At 38.3% G+C, this 19032-nt stretch overlaps 1 protein-coding gene across 2 annotated transcripts in view; it reads right to left on the bottom strand.

Annotated features, from left to right (window-relative positions):
• The window catches only part of Ankrd13c (ankyrin repeat domain 13C), a 49941-nt gene that overhangs the window by 3322 nt on the left and 27587 nt on the right, over nucleotides 1-19032 (bottom strand). For both annotated transcript variants that reach the window (XM_031375965.1, XM_031375966.1), the window contains 6 exons: nucleotides 16362-16506; nucleotides 12832-12963; nucleotides 9875-10036; nucleotides 5146-5225; nucleotides 3490-3588; nucleotides 649-749 (listed from right to left, as the gene is read on the bottom strand). In XM_031375965.1, the coding sequence (XP_031231825.1) occupies nucleotides 649-749; nucleotides 3490-3588; nucleotides 5146-5225; nucleotides 9875-10036; nucleotides 12832-12963; nucleotides 16362-16506 (719 nt within the window). The remainder of the gene's footprint in view (nucleotides 1-648; nucleotides 750-3489; nucleotides 3589-5145; nucleotides 5226-9874; nucleotides 10037-12831; nucleotides 12964-16361; nucleotides 16507-19032) is intronic.

The raw sequence follows: 19032 nt of genomic DNA, 5'->3' as shown, positions 1-19032 counted from the left end.
ATCCAAGTCTGCCCTCTCAGGGCCTCTGCAAGTACATCAACCCGGTAGTCCCAGCCCTGAGAAAGAACACCAGAAAGATGAATCCAGAAACTGAATGCTACACTTTTCAACCTATGGAAAGCTGCTGAAATTCAAGGTACCAGGTTAGAAGTTAGCAAAGTTATCACCCGGATGACAGTACTAATCTGAAACTCCAGTTGCACAGTGCATTCTTGCTGAAGGCATTCTATAACAGCTGTTAGAGAGGACTTCCCATGTGAATACGGAATGATCTGTTTCCTGTAATTTCGATGGGAACGAGTATGCCAACTCTCCCTCTACACAGCTTTCTTAAACTTCCACTGCTGCTGTGCAGTCTACACAATTCAAGTCTTGATCCTTTTGCTTCGTTTTTCTCTGTGTCTTTATTTTAGTAGCTTGAAATACTCATACATACTCTCCTGCAGGAACTGTTCCTGTGTCCTGTATATATTTCATTTAATCACATAGCAATGAAACTTGCATCAGGTACTATTATTTCTCAGGCATTTCATACAGAAGCACCAATGTACTTTAAAAAAAAAAAAACTTACTACAAGTGAAGTCTCTTGTATATTTGTTGCCCTTTAAAATATTTACCTTATTCCATGTAATTTTTTTTTGTCTTACCTAATTTTACAGGAAAGCCTGGAGGAAGCTTCATTTGAACAAATTCTCTAAGCTTGTTAAAGTGCTTGAAGGGTGCTATTACTTCTAGAACATTCAACAATCTGAAAAATAAAAGAAGAGCAATGTTTCCATGGTTCATGTCCATAATGATTTCTTGAACTACGTGGCTCAAACTTCACAGATTTAACTTCCCAGGCACTGAGAAGGAAAGGTTCCAGTTGTACACTACCGAGTGCTGCTCTCAGCTCTCTCAAGACACTTTCTTACTAAAGCGCACAGGCTACTCAGTCATTCTGGGAGGCAAGGCTGAAGTGAACTTCTATTTTTGTGACTACGCTTCATTGTTGAGTTATGAAGGATTAATCTTAGTACTTATGATTCTGGCTCACATTTCAAGTCATACAGAATCCTCTGTAGATTCCAAGATCCTCTAATATTACAGTCACATGACAACCCCTTTGGTCCTCTGGTTGGATTATTCTATATTATATTCTCCCAACAAGGCATATTTTCCAGTGCCTTGCTATAAGCACACAACTATAAGCAACAGCTAGACACACATCAGATGACTGTTTTCCTTTACTGAGTAATCAACAGCTAGATACTAGTCATAGTATTTTCCTTTAGCTTTTTTTTTTCTTTCTGGGGCCAAGAGATGGCCCCAGGATCCCATGCATCATACTAGTCTAGCACGCACCACTGAGCTTAATCCGAGCACTTTTTTTTTCATTTTTACTTAAAAAACTTGAGACATATAGTCCCACTAACTTTTCCAGGCTGGTCTTGGACTCTGTAACCCAGACAAGCCTTAAAGTTCTGATCCTCCAGTCTCAAGCCTACCAAATAGATGACTATGGGCCTATGCATACAGGTAACTTTTATACTTTCTTTGCCCAAATACCTTAGATCTGTTTCTTAGTAACTGAGGGATTGGCTACAAATAGAGGCCATGAGTAAAATTCACCTAATATGAATGGTGGCCCTAGGTTCAATCTGCAGAACTAAAATAAAATAAAAACAAGTTTCAAAGAAACAAAACCCAGAAGTTTATCTAGACCAGGTGGAGTAGCTCACACCTGTAATCACGTGATCTAAAAACTCAGAAGCTGGAGCATGAAGACTAGAAGAGTCCCAAGAAAGCCTGGCTATAGTGAAGTCCAATCGGAACAAAGACACCCTTCACTTTAACAGAGTAATTTTTGATGGTGTCAACTGTGTACCCATTTTGGAATCAAATGTTATCTCACAGACTTTGTCTTTCCTATAGAGACATTTTTTTCTGTTAGATCTCAAAATACTAGTTCAGCTACACTTGGAGGCTGGCTAATAATTGGCTCTTACATCAAGTCAGTTCTATTCTCAGTTATGTCTCTAACCTATTATCTGGTGCCCAAATTTAATTTCAGCCACATCTACTCTCATCAACTATGTCAGATATATATGGGTTTGTTTGCTTGTTTGTTTGTTTTGGTTTTTGAAGACAAGATTTCTCTGTGAGGCCCCTGGCTGTCCTCGAACTCAGAAATCTGCCTGCCTCTGCCTCCCAAGCACCAGGATTAAAGGCGTGTGACACCACTGCCTGGTTTTTTGTTTTTTTTTTTTTTGTTTTTTGGGTTTTTTTGATATTGCTGTTAACTGCTATGGTTAGTATTCCTTTCTATCTCTTTTTCACCTTATTCTGCCTTCTATAACTCAGAAGGATCTAATTATAATGATTTTATGTTCTTGATGTGCTTTTCCATAGAAGTTACAGGAAATCTCTTCTGCTGTAGAATGGATTCTTGTCTACCTTCTGTATCCAGGACTCCTTAATTTCCTCTTTTCCTACGACAATAATTACAATCATCACATGTACTGATTTATCTGTTGCTCAAGTCTTAAGATCTCTGGAGTTAACTCCAAACACTCTGTAAAATCTGCATTCCTTTATTAGGAATCAGAGTCGGGAGGATCCAGCTATCTGCCTGTGCTTTCTAAGTCCTTTCTCACACTGCCTCAAGATTCCCATTTGTAGAGGCTCTACACCACTGTCTACCTACCCTGCTAAAGCTTGAGGGTAGCATAGTCAGAGATCCTGAGCAGACTTTGTGGAAAATCATAGACCCTGCTGCCTTATCTAGGGGAAAAAAGTCACCATGTTGGGCCAGGTTGAAAGGGGGAATGAATTAGGCAAAAATAGTAACTGGATCATTCAACTCCTCCCCCAAGCTACATTTTCATAAGGAGCTGAGATCACATCCTATCAAAAGTGAGCTCTAGTACCCACCTCCCATATTCCCGTCTCTCCAATCTCAATGTTTCTAAAAAAGTGTCTGGTGTAGACAGGCCTGGAGGGGTTTATTTAAAGTATGCACTGCAGAACAGTTTTCAATAGGGACAGACTGAAAACAGAATGTTTATCAGTAAAATAACAACAAAACAAAGGACAGGAGGTCAGGGGGGAGACAAACATGATTATTGTTGAAATCTAAGACACCCAGGCTTGAAACACCAAAACTCATATGGCAAAATGCAGACTATTTCCAGGCTCTGCATTCAGTAGTCAACAAGACAGTCTAACTAATGTGCTAAAAGACAGCATCTTTTTATTCCACAAATTTCTATGCTTTGAGGTTTGTTTGTTTGTTTTGGAATCGTGTTGTTTTAATAGTTTTCTTTAGGCTATCAAAAATTTATCTATAGAAAATGATACTTCTGTAAACCAGAAAATTTATGGGTATGTGCATACTCTCTTGAGCCTGTCTTGAGGTTGTCTCCTTTTTTATATTTCAATACTTCAGATGCAAGTACTGATAGCTGTCAGAGTCTCTTAGGACCTTTCATAATCAACAGCACACTTACGACTCAATTCCCAGGGGAAATTCCTGGCTCATGGCTACAGTGGCTTTAAATGTTTTCTTGCTCTCTTTGCACACCAGTTCTCTGCCCAGGTGTGGTGCCCTACAACAGAAAAAACACTGTTAAGGGGGCCTTGTTAAGAACTCATCAATGCTCCACTTTTCTTATCCTGTCTACAGAAATAATAGCTAAGGATAAAAACAAGATGTCTATAAGAAATGAGACAAAAGAAACAGTTTTAAAGTTCAGAAAATAACATGAATAGTCAAGGAATTGCATACTGAATGTAACTTAATTTTAATAATAAACACCATTTTAGAAACAAAATAAAAATCATTTAATTCAGTCTCTTTCACTGTCTACTATAGTTTCAGCATCCAACAATAAAACACTGTGATTAAAAATTCTGTACATATGAACTGTTAAAATTTTAACAAATTTAAAACATTTCTTTTTTGGTTATGTGACTACAATGAGGCAAAAACCATAGAATAAGCTGAACAGACAAGGTTAAGTTGAAGAATACAGAAATTATTTCAAAATTATTTCCCTTGCAGAATTATCATAGAGGGGACCTGCCTTATTCCACTGAGTTGTATCTGGGATTTCCTGCCTAATTTCAAAGTTCTGTTGAATTATCTGGCACATGCCATAAGTAACTATATGATAGTTTCCTCTGACCTGCTGGGGCATCTAATGAAGGCTAGTCAAATAGTCACTCACAGAAAGACAAGGTCCAACACTCTAACACTAGAACAGAACATACAAACCTGCAAACACAGCATGCCTTTCAATAAGAAAAAAAAATCAAGGCAGCTTCTTCTTGAGCACAGTGGGGGAGATAAAAGGGAAGGTATTTTATTCTCCACCAAAGAGGTACATTGGTGAGCCAAGATGAACATATTTATTCAAAATAAGCTTTATTCATTCACTTCTTGTCAACTCAATATATGCATAAGGAATAATAATGGTGTGCCTAACTCATCTTCAAGAGTTAGTGACACAACAGTAAGGAAAGGTTTATGGGCGAATGCTGAGAAGTCAATGAAATAAATGACAGGACCCAGCTTGAGAAGGCAGAGAGGAAACAAACTGGAATGGCCTAACAGGAAGTGCTTAAAGCACCAACATAGGTATGAACACCGAGTCTGACAGACAAGGAAGGTTGAATAAGTCCTACAGGCTTCTTGCTTGTTGGCTGCCATGTGTGATTGGCAAAAGGGATGTAAAAAGAAGGCTCTAGACTCACAGTGCACACATAATTTGGGAGGTTTCTTTCTCATGCTTACTTTAAATTTCTTTTTTTTTTTTTTTTTTTTTTTTTTTTTTGGTTTTTTTCGAGACAGGGTTTCTCTGTATAGCCCTGGCTGTCCTGGAACTCACTCTGGAGACCAGGCTGGCCTCGAACTCAGAAATCCGCCTGCCTCTGCCTCCCAAGTGCTGGGATTAAAGGCGTGCGCCACCACCGCCCGGCCTTACTTTAAATTTCTTAAAAGTTAGAACAATAGCTTCAGATAAAAATACACCAATAATACTCTCTCAGAACTCTTGTACCTAAAAGCACTGTTTTAACAATTTTTTTCCTTAAAAATTCAAAGAAAACATAAACCAGGAAACAAAAAAAAACAAAAAAAAAACAAAAAAAACCAAACCACCTACTTTCCATTTTCAGCAGATATGTATTCTTCCCACGTAATAGTGTTCTGAGGAGGAGGGGTAAGGGACTGTCTTCTAACCGGCTGCCAATAAGAGAAAGAAACAAGGAAAGTGTAGAATACAAGTGAAGAACATCACATTTTAAAATGTAAAGTTAAAACACACTGAGGCAGAAAAGATAAGGGAAGCTTAGCAACCCAGGACTCCTCTTCACTTGAGTTACATGCACCCATTTTTCTAACCATGCACTTAGCAACCTGGGACCTGCACCAGTGTCGAGGTAAAGGTACACTCCACTCCAAACAACACAGAGTTGGCTCGTCCGTAGCCATCTTTTCATACATAACACCCATGTTTCCACTCAAATAGTTCTAGAACATATCCAACTTAGTAGTGCACAATAAAGCAGACTGTCAATCTTGAGTAAATTTTTTTATAAAAAGCCCTATTTGCCATCTGATACCAATGCATGATTATGATTAACATCAGATGCATTATGGTCAAAGACATGGACAATGAAAAGACAGGTCAATTAAGCCTGTCAATCAGAACAGGTAACCGTCATAATCCTCCTCTAGCGACCACTTCCTCTCTCCTAGACTCCATGAAAGGAACCCCAAACACAGTCTGTGGTTCCTGGGTGCTCGAGCTCAGGTCAGCCACTGTTCCTTTGCAGTTTCCTATTGCTCTCTAAAGAAAACTCCTTGTACTTTGCTATTTGGGTGCTTTCTCTATTCAGTAAGATGTCAAAAGCTTAAACACACTGGGTCCAGACAAAACTGCCTCACAATACAATAAACTGGGGTGGGGGTGTTTAGTGACAGACAGCATACCTGCATGCCTCACAAAACAGCACGCCATTTAAGTGTTGGTTCATTTAACCTCTTCAAGTTACATTAATGAGGTTAAGCCCAAGGTGAGTCTCCTGGCAGTTTAAGCATTAAGACTACCTGTTCTTCACTGTTCCTATTATCTAAAATCCTCCAGACATTATGTTAGATACAGAAGCACAGACAAATTTGTAAATGCAAGGTTACTAGCTTCAAAAAACTTAAAGCAACAGAAGAAAACTATGTCAATGAGTACTGCAGCAGAAAAAAAATTTAAGAGTCATGGTCACTGGAAATGGCACAGATGTCTGCAATCCCAGTGCCTGGGAAATGGAAGCAAGAGGATCAAGGTCAGCCTCTACCACACATTAGGTTCAAAGTCAGCCTGAACTACACAAGACTACCCCCTGCAATGCTCCCCCCCAAAACTACCTGGGTCTATTAATACTGCCCAGGTGAGGGCACAGGGCTGAAATTTACTGCAGGTTTCTCACAACCCCAAACTCCTGAGATCAAAAGAGCCTCCAGCAACACAAGTGCACAGCAGTGTATCTGGCTCAAAAAATATTACAGGCCAAATGAAGCCACAGCAAGCACCTCTACAGACTCATGGAGCTTCCATCTTTTTGGTTTTGTTTTTCTGAGACAGGGTCTCTCAAAGTAGCCCTGTCCTAAAACTCACTATGTAGACCAGGCTGGCCTTGAACTTGCAAAGATCTGCCTGCCTCTGCCTCATAAGCAGTCTTCAATCCTGAATGGACTATATTTTTAAAGTAGGGAGAATCACAGATGGAAAATATGAAATGATATGCTTATTTCAACTACAGTAAGAACAGCAAAGAAGAGATCAATAACACAGTTAACCTGTTAGCTGTTTTTAAAGTCAGTCAGAATTCAATGTCCATTAAATAAGAGTTTAGATCACTGTAAGATGAGCCAGCAACAGGAACTAAACTAGGGAGAAGCAGTGCAAACTAAAAATTGCTAGGAAGAAATAAGGTGAATGACAGCCAACAGTAATATCACACCCTGCTCAGAGAAAGGAAGGGTTTTGTTCTGGGTTGTTTTAAAGGTAATCTCAGGAAGCCCAAGCAGAACTCAAGTTCACTATCTACCCAACACTGAACTCCTGATCCTTCTGCCTCCACCTCTCAAGAGCTGGGATTACATCCAGCTCTTCCCCCATCTTTCTCTTACTAATATGTCCCTAGTTAGTCAAAGGGAGATACCCAGTAAGAACTGTGATTGGTAAACTTTGGCTTGTTTCAACAGGCTGTTAAAAGTGCCTGGAAAGGCCACAAACCTTGTTCCAAAGCAGAAGTGGTTGTGCAGAAGAGAAACTGGCTTTGAATATTAAGCAATACAGAAGATCCATCCTTCATGACAGCCTGTAACAAATAGGAGCTGCCACTAAGGAGCTGGATAACAGGAGAAGAACTGATAGCTAGGGTTTGCTAAAAGCTACCTTATACACAAAGGCCCAAGTTCTATATATAATAAGTTCCAGCTCCAGCAATATATACTACAGACAGACAGACAGACAGATAGATAGACAGACAGACACAGACACAGACTCAGACCAAATTTTATGTAGTAATGGATTTATCTATAAATTCAAGCCATAATCATCAATCCCCTAATGTGTATTAGAAACTGACAAACTAAAACTTAAATATTCACCAAGAATCACAAGGTTCATAACTGGGTTTGCTGTTCACAGCCACAAGGCTGAGGCAGGATGATCAGTAGTCTGGGGCCTGTTTAGGAGAATCATAAGACACTGTCTCAAAACAAAAACAAAAACAAAAAAACTGTCTTTTTCCTGTCCTAGCATGATCTGTGATGAACAGCCTCCAGACATTCCCAGCACCAGAAACTAAGGCAAAAGTTGTCCCAACAAGCCAGAGCCAAAATAAGCATATAGTTCACAAGCTGATCAATGAAAAGCATAATCTCAAAAAGCTCATGCATGTCATATATATTAGTCTGTTCTATTCCATAGCTACATGCAGTAAAATATTTTAATTTCAATTTGAAAAAATACATCTGTGTAACATGTCATTTTAAGAGTCCTTTAACAATCCAAATACATTATATTATAATTCATGTAACTTGATGAAAATCAAGTTGCCTACTTTAAGTTTGAATAGGTATCAATCAGGTATGTAGACTTAAGCCCTAGATTGTTTTTTGCATACATATATGCAGTGATCAGCTCAGAGCTAATTGGCAAACAGCCCATGAATTTCTTCTGTTTGATACAGTGTTCCATATATTTATCCCCAATGTTAAACAAGCATAGTGATAGGCACCACCACAACAAAATCTATTTTTTTTAAAAGATTTATTTACTATTATATGTAAGTACACTGTAGCTGTCTTCAGATACCCCAGAAGAGGACGTCAGATCTCATTATGGGTGGTTGTGAGCCACCATGAGGTTGCTGGGATTTGAACTTAGGACCTTCAGAAGAGAAATCAGTGCTCTTAACCGCTGAGCCATTTCTCCAGCCCAAACAAAATCTATTTTAAAAAGAAGCTTTTAATAATATACAAATCACAACATAGGAAGGTCCATAGAGAAAGCAGCAGCTCTTACAGGTGGTACTTACATTCCCTGTCTAGTTAGTTGTTTTTGCTGTGTCTTTTATTGCCTATTGACCAAGAATTACTGACTCTATAAAGACTAATGGGGTTCTGATTCTGGGCAAGGAAAAAACCTGAGAGAAACACAAGCAGCATTTGGCAAGAAGAGGATGCTAACACACTAGCTTGCTCTACCCAGTTTTAACTGAAATATTTCTATACTGTAGTCACTTCAAATATGGCTGATATGCTCAATCCCCCAAACACACACACACAACACACACATACACACACACACACACACACACAGAGAGAGAGAGAGAGAGAGAGAGAGAGAGAGAGAAAGAGAGAGAATTACCATGGATTGTTGAGAAACTGTCACACTATTCTAAGGAAATCCGACCATTTTGCTATAAATGAAGTACCCAAGCCTCCTGTACTTAGCTCCCATTCTTTCTGACTGTAGCTGTAGTGCTCAAACATATATGTGTACTAACAAACACGTTCACAGCCCTTAAGACTCCTGCTTCACAGAGTAGCAATGACTACATTATGTGAGATGTGCTTTTTTTGTTGTTTTATTCAGACACTAGTTTAAAAAGAAAGTGGCCAAGACCTATAATGGATTAATTCTATTCTATCTCAAGGATCCCTATTCTGAAATTTGAAAAATGTCCTGTAGAGAGAGTTAAATTAATATCTGGGAGTCTTGATAGAGGATATGACTGAAACAAAACAAATTTAAGAAACTAGGAAAGATGATTCAGTGGTTAGAAGCATTTGCTGCTCTTTTAGGGGACCCATTTTTGGATCCCAGCACCCATATCAGGCAGATTACAACCACCTTTAACTCCAGTCCCAGAAGATCTGACACACTTCTGGCCTTTGGGGGTACCTGACCTCATATGATATGCACACATATATACAAAATACATTTTAAACAGGAATAAAGAAGTATCTGGTTCATATTAGAAATCAGACAGTAGATCAATCCTCATTTTTCATGTATCTTCTCACTTCCTACTTTCCTTTTCCCACCCGTTCCGAACCTCATACTCATTGCACACAGTGTTTTAATAAGCAGAGACTCAATACATAGTTCCCAGGAAGTGGGGGAACCTTCAGCTGGGTCTTTAAGGCAGCAGGCAACAGGACATGGAACAAAATTAGCACCATGATTCATGCTTACAAAAGGACTTCAAAGACAAAGCACAGACTCAAAACAATACCAAAGATCTCCCCGCATCCTCTTTTCTACTCTTCAGAAACAAAGGAAATGAAGATTTGCAGGTAGACAGAGGTAAGGTGATGTGTACCTCAAAGTTCTGCTCCGCCAGGCTGCCACCTTTGCTCAGACTCTCCATGATGGCCTTATTCCGCAGAATGTCCTCCTCACTGAGGTGTTCTCTTCTTTTCCTTGATTCTAGAACAAGTCCATTCACCAGATAAAAGTCTGCCAAAAAGTTTCCTACTCTTTCCTAAAACAAAATCAAATATTCCAAAATGACAGTTTAAAGGAAGGCTGATCTCAGATTTTAAAAAAGCGTTGAGATCATAATTTCTTCATACCATGTACTATACTGTGTACTATGTAGGTGAAAATAAATATTCTGATATTTAAAGTCACCAAATTATTTTCATAGTTAAAAATACAATCATTCATTTCCAAACTACAAAAGGAAATTTAAAGAAAAAAAGATGTATGCTAGTTAACCTACAAATCAGGCAGTCTAAGAGAAGCACATTGGTGTTCTTCTACTACCAAGTAGCACAAAGCAATCTTAGATGTTCACCAAACACTGGATTTCAAATAACAAGGAGGAGTCAGGGGTAACACTGTTCCCATTTTATAGATAGAAAAGCAGAATTAAAATCCACAGTCCATGCCACACTGGACCCTCTCTGATCTCTGACTGGATAAAGCAAGTTATTGTTGTTCACTGCTTTGAAAAGAAACAAATAAGAGTGGCCTTGCTCACTAATACATGTAAAGTGTTTAAATTATAGATGCAGGCACAGATAAAAGGCATCCAGAAGAGAGCAAATAGTTCTTTCCACGGATGCCTCATTAATCATCTGACCCTAACCCACACTTCCAACACCCACACAATCCCATGTAAAATTATCTACTTATTAGAACTTTACTTGACCCAGCTTCCCATTTCCACCTATATCCAGGTTGACTACTCTACCTTGCTGTGTCCAAAACTATGTGTATAGTATATCTCTTAAAAGTCAAGCCAAGCCAAGCCAGCAAGCCAAGCATTTTGAATCGGTTTCTACCTACAAAATGGGAACCATGGCATACTGACTCCCTCCTTACCTGCCAATGACTTAAGGAGGTCACCTAGCCGCTCCTCAAGAGCTTTTGGCTGCTTAGTGGTAACACTAGGTGAACAGCAATTTCAATTTTTATCTTCTCTTGAAGTGATCCATCTAATGCTGACCAGAAGAACAGAGTACAGACAAGTAAGACTTCAAAGCAACAAATGCACTGTAATGCTGGACCCACAGCCTGGAGTTCTAAGTGCCACCTGTTGCCAAATAGGCTTTGAGGGCTCTAGGGTCAAAGTTAAGTGTGGCTAGGAGGTGGTTTACAGGTCTTCTGACCATATAAAGGAGCCGCATTTATCAAAGAAAAGCTATCCTATCAACAAAAATGTCAAGTATGTGCTGCTCATGATCCAGCCACTCCATTTCTTGCTGCCTATACTGTGCACTGCAAAGGCATATGGAAGGGGGATAAGTTCAGTTACAATGGAGGAAATAGCAGCAATGTAAGCTATTCATCCATATATCTAACACTCTGGCTGCAGGTAAGTATCGTAGCACCTTCATTATGTTACATACAATCTGCTAATGGTTGTAAGCAGCACTTATGTGTGAAGTAGAGGTTCCCACCACACACTCACTCATCAACAGCCAATTCCAAAGCCTTTGACAGCACTGTATTACAGAGTATCAGTACAAAGCACAACACATTATTTACAGATATGTATTTATGTGTAGAAAAAGTCTACATGGGTTCCAGTATCATAGACAGTGACCCCTAGCTGTATGATATTCAATCTTGTGATGGTCAACATGCTGCTGTGATGGCATCTTTAATACAATTAACATCAAATTAACAGACTCGGAAAAGCAGATTTCCCTCTATAAACTGTGTGGGTTTATAGAGGGAAATCCTCTGAGCCTTAATAGCAAACACTAAGAATTCTAGAAGAAAACGCAATTCTGCTTTAAAACTGCAATACAGAAACCATGACACCTTAGCAACAGACAATCCCAACTCTCCCCTTAATGTCCTGCCTACTGTATATACACAGTTCAGACATGCAAAGTCCCAAGATAAGCACACAAGCCAATCCCCTTAAAGCAAGAAAGGTCTCCCTCCACAACCGTCTCCGTTTTCTTCCCTTTTCTCCCATAGCTCACCTCACTCATTCTCTACATCCTTCATTTCTATCTTCTATGAATTAGTTTTAAGTGAATACAAGGCTTGTTTTTGTTTTTCCAATATGAAAACATTCACTTACTATGTTCAATAAGATGTAACTTTAAAAAAATTAAATCTCACTCTTTACCTGATATGGCTTTTATTGTTAAATTTGTATTATTTAATTTTATGAATCTATAAGTGACTATTTATTAAAATGTTTCATTATCCATTTCATTCAAAATTATACCATGTATTTAATATATATTGGTGTTTTAATACATACACGCATGCAATTCAGACCAATTTCAAACCTGAACACTCCTTGATCAATATTGCATACAGAGCATGCCAGGCAAAAGAGTCTTAGCATATTTTTAGGTGATCTTATATTCTCTTGATAACAGATGTGATGGGAATTATAGAAACTTCCACTGACATTTAAATTTGCCATCTTATAGAAATATAAGTTTAATATGAGCAGACAAGATACAAGAACTCTAAAGTAAGAGGAAAAGACCCAGCAAAACGAAGTATATACATTTCTTCACAGGCCTCTTAAACATAAAGCACTAGAAAAAGAATGGAGCCATGTGCAGACCTTATAAGGTAAGGCAGACAAGATGAGTTCAAATAAACTACACTTTCTCTGGGCTTTTCCAAGAATACACATGAACTCTGTAACTATGCATTAACTACCTATGTGGATTCAAAGAAAAAAGAAAAAGAAAAAGAAACAATCTGCCTAACTAAAGGCAATTTCTATGTTTCCATCATTATTTTGGTGGTATTAGATAACAATTTTTTGAGTTAAAAAATATCTACATTTTTACATACTGTTTTATCTTCCCGAAAAAGCCATCCAGTTTGGGCACGTGTGAAAGAAATTGATTTGGTTGATAAAGTTGCAGAATAAATATCGCTGCTCATTAAAATATCAACTTCTTCTTCTGTTTCCATCTCTGACTCCTAGGTTGGCGGCAAAAATTAAAATAAGAACCTGGGTTTTCTTAAAAGGTACTACAAACTTCAAAAGACAAAAATACAGTTTCTAAGAAACGATGTTATTTATTCTAAAGCCAGAAGGTTAAATTTTATGCCTAATATCTTTAATAGGTCAGAATTATGACTAATTATGAATCTCTAAAAGCAGGGCATAAAAAGTACAGCACTTTCATACTTCTATATAAATAAATATAACAAACCCATTGTTACTCACTACAGAACTATATATATGGTCTATTGAACAATTTTTTTAAACTTCTTTGAGAATTAAATAGAAAGATCTGAGACAAAAATAACTACATAAAAGTTTTGTTTACTTTAAATGCAGATAAATTAGCTTTCAGTTATTGCCAAATATATAAAAAAAATCCATCGTTGTCTGAATATTTTTCTTTTCTTTTTTCTTTTTTTTTCTTTTTTTAGTATAGAATAGAGTTTATTTAGAGCATGGGGAGGGGAGTTAAGAGGGTAGCAGAGGCAGAGAAAGGTAGAGAGAAGGAGAGAGTAGAGAAGTAGGGGCCGGCCATGACCACGTGGAGAGAGGGGGAAAGGGAATAGGGAGAGAGGGGGAGGAAGGGTGTTAAGAGGCAAGGTGGAGAAGCAGGAGTAAGAAAGCTGTTTGAATCTTTTTCAATAATTTCTAAGAACAAGGGAGCTGGCCATAATGGCCCTTATGTTTGGAGCATAGATATTCAGAACTGAGAAGTCATCTTGGTAGAGTATAAAGTGTTCTTTCCTGTCTCTTTTGATTAATTTTGGTTGAAAGTGTATTTTACTAGATATTAGGATGGCTACTCCAGCTTGCTTCTTGGGTCCATTTGCTTGGAATTTTTTGTTTTTATTTTTCGAGACAGGGTTTCTCTGTGTAGCCCCAGCTGTCCAGTAACTCATTCAGTAGACCAGGCTGGCCTCGAACTCAAAAATCGCCTGCCTCTGCCTCCCAAGTGCTGGGATTAAAGGCGTGTGCCACCACCACCTGGCTGATTAGAAATTTTTTTTCAGCCCTTTACTCTGAGGTAATGTCTATCTTTATTGTTGAGGTATGTTTCTTATATGCAGCAGAATGGTGGATCTTGTTTTCACATCCATTCTGTTAGCCTGTGTGTGTGGTTTTTTTTTTTGGGGGGGGGGTTGTTTTTTGTCTTTAAACTGGGGAATTGAGTCCACTGATGTTGAGAGATATTAATGAACAGTAGTTGCTATTTCCTGTTATTTTGATGGTGGTAGTGGTGGTGGTGGTGGAGGGGGTGGTGTGTGTCCATGTCCATGTGTCCTGTGCTGAAGGTGCAAGGACTTTTAAGAGTTTGTGCAGTGATGCTCAGGAGTAATATATGGTTGGGTCTATCTTAACAGTGCCAAAGATGCAAGGAAATCAGATTGTAAATGCAAGGAAATTAGATTTTGAGCAGCAGTCCTTGAACAGGAATACAGTAGGCTCTGCTACTTGCAGATCAGTGTGCTGTTTATGCTGTCTGAAGTAGTACAATTAATGTCTATGTGAGGATGTGTGCATGCTATGTGCAAACATCATGCTATTGTGTGCCTCTGAGACTGGAGCATGTCAGGTTTTAGTACTTCTGGAGAGTTCAAGAATCAAACTCTTGGAGATACTAAAAGAGGATACCAGTTGTTTATTGTCATATGCAAACATGGCAATAATTGCTCACTAACTGCTTGTTGAAAGAATAAAATTAACAGCAGATCATTTTCAGTGAGGGGTCAAGAGATGATCCTTGATTTGTAGATGGATTTCTGTTTCTAAAGCTTGTCTGAACTCAAAAGGAAGATCTTACAGTGTTCAGTACCCAAGCTGACCTATACAAATTTGAAACAGAATATTTGATTTACCTTATCAATACAACCAAAGTATTTCTTTAGAAAACTTTTTTCAGTATTTGTGTTACCCAGGTATCTATTTTCACCCATTACTCATTGGCACTAATGTCAGGATTTTGTACCCTTCGTAACAGTAGTGAGGATGGTATTGGTATAATTTCAGGTTATTGCTGATGATTGCTACAGGCTCAGTTGTAGCCACAAGTTTTTCTACTCAGCCTCTTTGTTCCCAGAATAACAAGACTTATTTATGAATACCTAGGTCGTAAGCTTCTCATATGATTTCCTTGCCTCCAATTGTTCTCTAATTCATTTTGGACCCTAGGTGAAACCTATCATCTGTAATCTATAAAACAAAGATACTAATTTGCATATATTATTTTTATTTGCAGCATAAGAAGCTATAAAGCACTTAGATTTTAACCCTAATATTAAGTGTCAATAGATTCCAGTGACTGTTACTACACACTGCTGCCCACAGCACCTGGCAGTTCCTAGCAGTTATGGCATGTGTAATGGGGAAAGGGCAGAAAGGAACTCCAGGCAACTCCAGATAGGTGATGGCAAAGGAAAAAAAAATAAAATAGATTAATCAAAATTTGGTCAAATCGATACCTTATTAAAAATCTGTGACCCTCTGTTGCTGACTGTAGCAGACTGTGAGTTAACTTTTCTGGTTTTTAAGGCGTTGACACTTTTTCTCACTGCAGTCAGACCTTTTTCCCAAATGGTCTGTCCTTACTCTTCCTTTCCTGACTTCATTCACCTGGCTCCTCAAGAATACCCTTGCTGCTGTTTCTTCTTTTTTCTCCTGTAAATCTATATTTCTTGGTATGAATTAGAAAACTATTTCATTAGTGCACATACAATATTAACTATAAAAGTCCAATCTAAGACAGTGAGTGAGGAAGAAACAACATGATGTGGGAATGAACAAGACAAGGTAAACAGGAAGGGAGGAACTTTAAAGATCATCTGTAGAACTCTGAGGAGGCTGAAGCAGGGGAAGCACTTGAGCTCAAGAGTTCTCCCCACCTCAAAATAAAAACACAGGAACTATCTGCATGGCTTCTGGTGAAATGTGGATGCTGAAAGACCTCTGGTTTGCAGAAGGAAAAAGGAATGGATGAGGTGTAATTCAACATACAGCAGAACCAAAAGGGTGACACGGTGGAGGTAAAGGAGCCCAAGGTGGAAAGCGGAGCCTGTTTGGGGCTGTGCAGACATCAGTGACAGCAACAGCTCAGTTAGTCAAACAACAGACAGCAAAAGGGTTTCTTTGTTAGCAGAGACAACATGAGAGCCAGTGAAAACTAGGAGAAGCCAAGGCCTAGGGATCACCTGAACTATATTATACCGGAGAAACCAAAACTAGGGGGTAGATGGTTGTAATAAAGAAACTAAAGTTTTTCAAATTAGTCATTTTAATTACACTTTATGTTTTAAATGAAGCAATTATACAGAGGCCTTAGTAAATGCATACACATTTTCAACCCTTTAGGGAAAAATTAATAAGATATACTCACCTCGTGGTGTATTCGCTGATAAACTTTTTGTTCATTGTCTAACACTACAAAAGACTCAGAGGGTGCAGCATCCCCATTGAAGATAAAGCTTAGATCCCCTCGTTGGCACTTCATGTCAGTAAAGTCTATGAGAGTTGTGTCAAGCCTGTAAAAAGATGGGTAGGTAATAATTGACAGAATTTGATAAAACTTTATTAATAATAAAGCTTATGTACATAAAGCTTATGTACATAAGCTTTATTATATACATAATATACTATGTATATAATATGCCCCTTTATTATGCCCCTTAAACTCTTATCATGTCAATATCACAGTCCAACTTAGAATTTGTAGATAAAAACTAAATTCAAAACATAAGAAAAAAAAGAAATAAAAGAAAACAATAAAAAAGAAAACAAAACAACTAAATTTAAAATGTTATTGAAAATAGCATTTGAATACATACTCTATTATCTCTATTTCCTTCTTCTGAACACTTAGTTAACCAAGAAAAAAGAAAAGGTCCCATGGTGATACTACCCTTCCTATACCACTGCTTCTTTATTCCCTCTGCTGTACTTCCACAGGGAAGGCAGAAAGGGAAAGTTTTCTTCAGGATCCTACCTCAGCACAATACAAGATAGGCACAGATGTTTTGGGCCATAGTCTTAAACTGAGAACGCCATTCTGATTTAATCATCTGTTGCACCTAATCAGCTATGTACACCTTACTTATTCTGCCCTTCAGTCTTACCAATCATGCCAACCTACTGCAAAACCATGGGGCTTTCTCTCGGGCTTTCCAGATTTAGCCAACCCCCATCTTTTTAAACAACATTCCTGCCAGGGGTGACGGCACAAATCTTTAATCCCATCAGAAGTAAGTGGATCTCTTTTAGTTTGAAGCCTACCTGGTCTACAAAGTGAGTCCAGGACAGCCAGAGAGAGCTGTCTTGAGAAACCCTAACTTGAAAAAACAAACAAACAAACAAAAACCCAAAACAGCAAAAAAACAAAAAACAAAAACAAAACAACTAAAAAACAAACAAGCAAACATGCCAATGTCCCCCATTGTCTGAAAGCCTCATGGATTATAATCCATTTTAGTTGTCAACATGATATATCATCTGGGAAGAACTGTCTAAATCAAATTGGCCTCTGGCAATGTCTGTGGGAGATTGTCCTGACTATCTTAATTGTTATGAGAAGACTTATCCTGAAAATAGGAGATACCATTTCCTAATTCTGGGCTCTCAACCAAAAAGTAAGTTGAATCCTAAACATGAGTATGTTTATTTTTCTCTGCTCTAGACTACAGATAGGATATGACTTACTGCTTCAAGATTCAGCCACTAGGACTTCCCTGCAATGACAGACTGTTCCCTGCAATTATAAACTAAAACAAACGCTTTTCCTACTAAGTTATTTTTGTTACGATATTTTTTAGTCTTAATAAGGTTTTACTTATTTTTATTTTTTTTAAGTTACATGTGTGGGTATGTACACATGAGTTCAGGTGTTCAGAGACTAAGGATGTTGAATGTGTGGGTACTGGGAATTGAACTCTTCAGTATGTACCCTTGAACACTGAGCCATCAATCCAGCACCAGCCAGGATATTTTTATCACAGCAACAGAAAGCAAGCTAGGACAGAAATCAATTTCTACCACACATTAATAGACTATACATCTATATGTTTACATTAACAGACCTATACATCTATATGTTTACATGAATAGACTATACATCTATATGTTTATTGATTCCACAGGAACCTAGACCTGCTGTGGTCTAGCTGAATGATGTGGTCTCAGACATTCCACATATCACTAGGTCAAATTGGGAAAACACTGGGATTACAGAGTTTACACTATCCCTGAATTACTCAGTCTTATATTAAGGCTTATATTAGAGTTCACTTATCAGTTGCTCAACAGTCTTTAATCTCAGAAACTGCACAGCTATCAAGAAAGGACTATCACACTCTGAGTGTCACTATGCAAGATCGAGGTCAGTTTTTAATGCAACTGTATGAAATCATTATTTGGTTGACTTGTCAGGTTTTATCACAGATAAAACAAAATGGACTGGCTTTCTTAAATTCTATACACAGGAAAAAACCTCAACTATGAACCCTAGCTCACATGACACATCAACAGTAACTAGGGCTATATGTAATTTAACATCAAAACTAACAACTTTTAAGGACAAAAAGATTATATTATTAACAATTTCATCAAGACAATGGGATGAACTGAAGCAAAGAACCAAGTGAGTGTGAGGGCTTAATCAGTGATTAAAAGTGAGCGCTGGCTGCTCTTGCAGAGAACCTGGGTTCAATTCTCAGCTCACAACCATCTGTAACTCTAGTTTGAGGGATCTGGCACCTTCTCCTGGCCTCCAAGAGCACACAAGTAGTACACAGACACAATACCCATACACATAACTTTAAAAAATAAAAATATAAGGTGTGGTGACACACACCTTCAACCCAAGCATTTGGAAAGCAGAGGCATCTCTGAGTTCAAACCTAGTTGGTCTACAGAGAAAGTACCAGGATTGCCAGGGCTACATAGAGAAACTGTCTTGAAAAACCAAAAAAGATGGGCCAGGTGTGGTCCATGCCTTTAATCCACACACACACATACTTGGGAGGCAGAGGCAGAGGCAGAGGCAGAGGCAGAGGCAG

Source organism: Mastomys coucha, unplaced genomic scaffold, assembly GCF_008632895.1.
Source record: "Mastomys coucha isolate ucsf_1 unplaced genomic scaffold, UCSF_Mcou_1 pScaffold16, whole genome shotgun sequence".
Lineage (NCBI taxonomy): Eukaryota > Metazoa > Chordata > Mammalia > Rodentia > Muridae > Mastomys > Mastomys coucha.
Note: the sequence above shows the minus strand (reverse complement) of the source record. Positions and strands in the feature narration are given on the sequence as shown.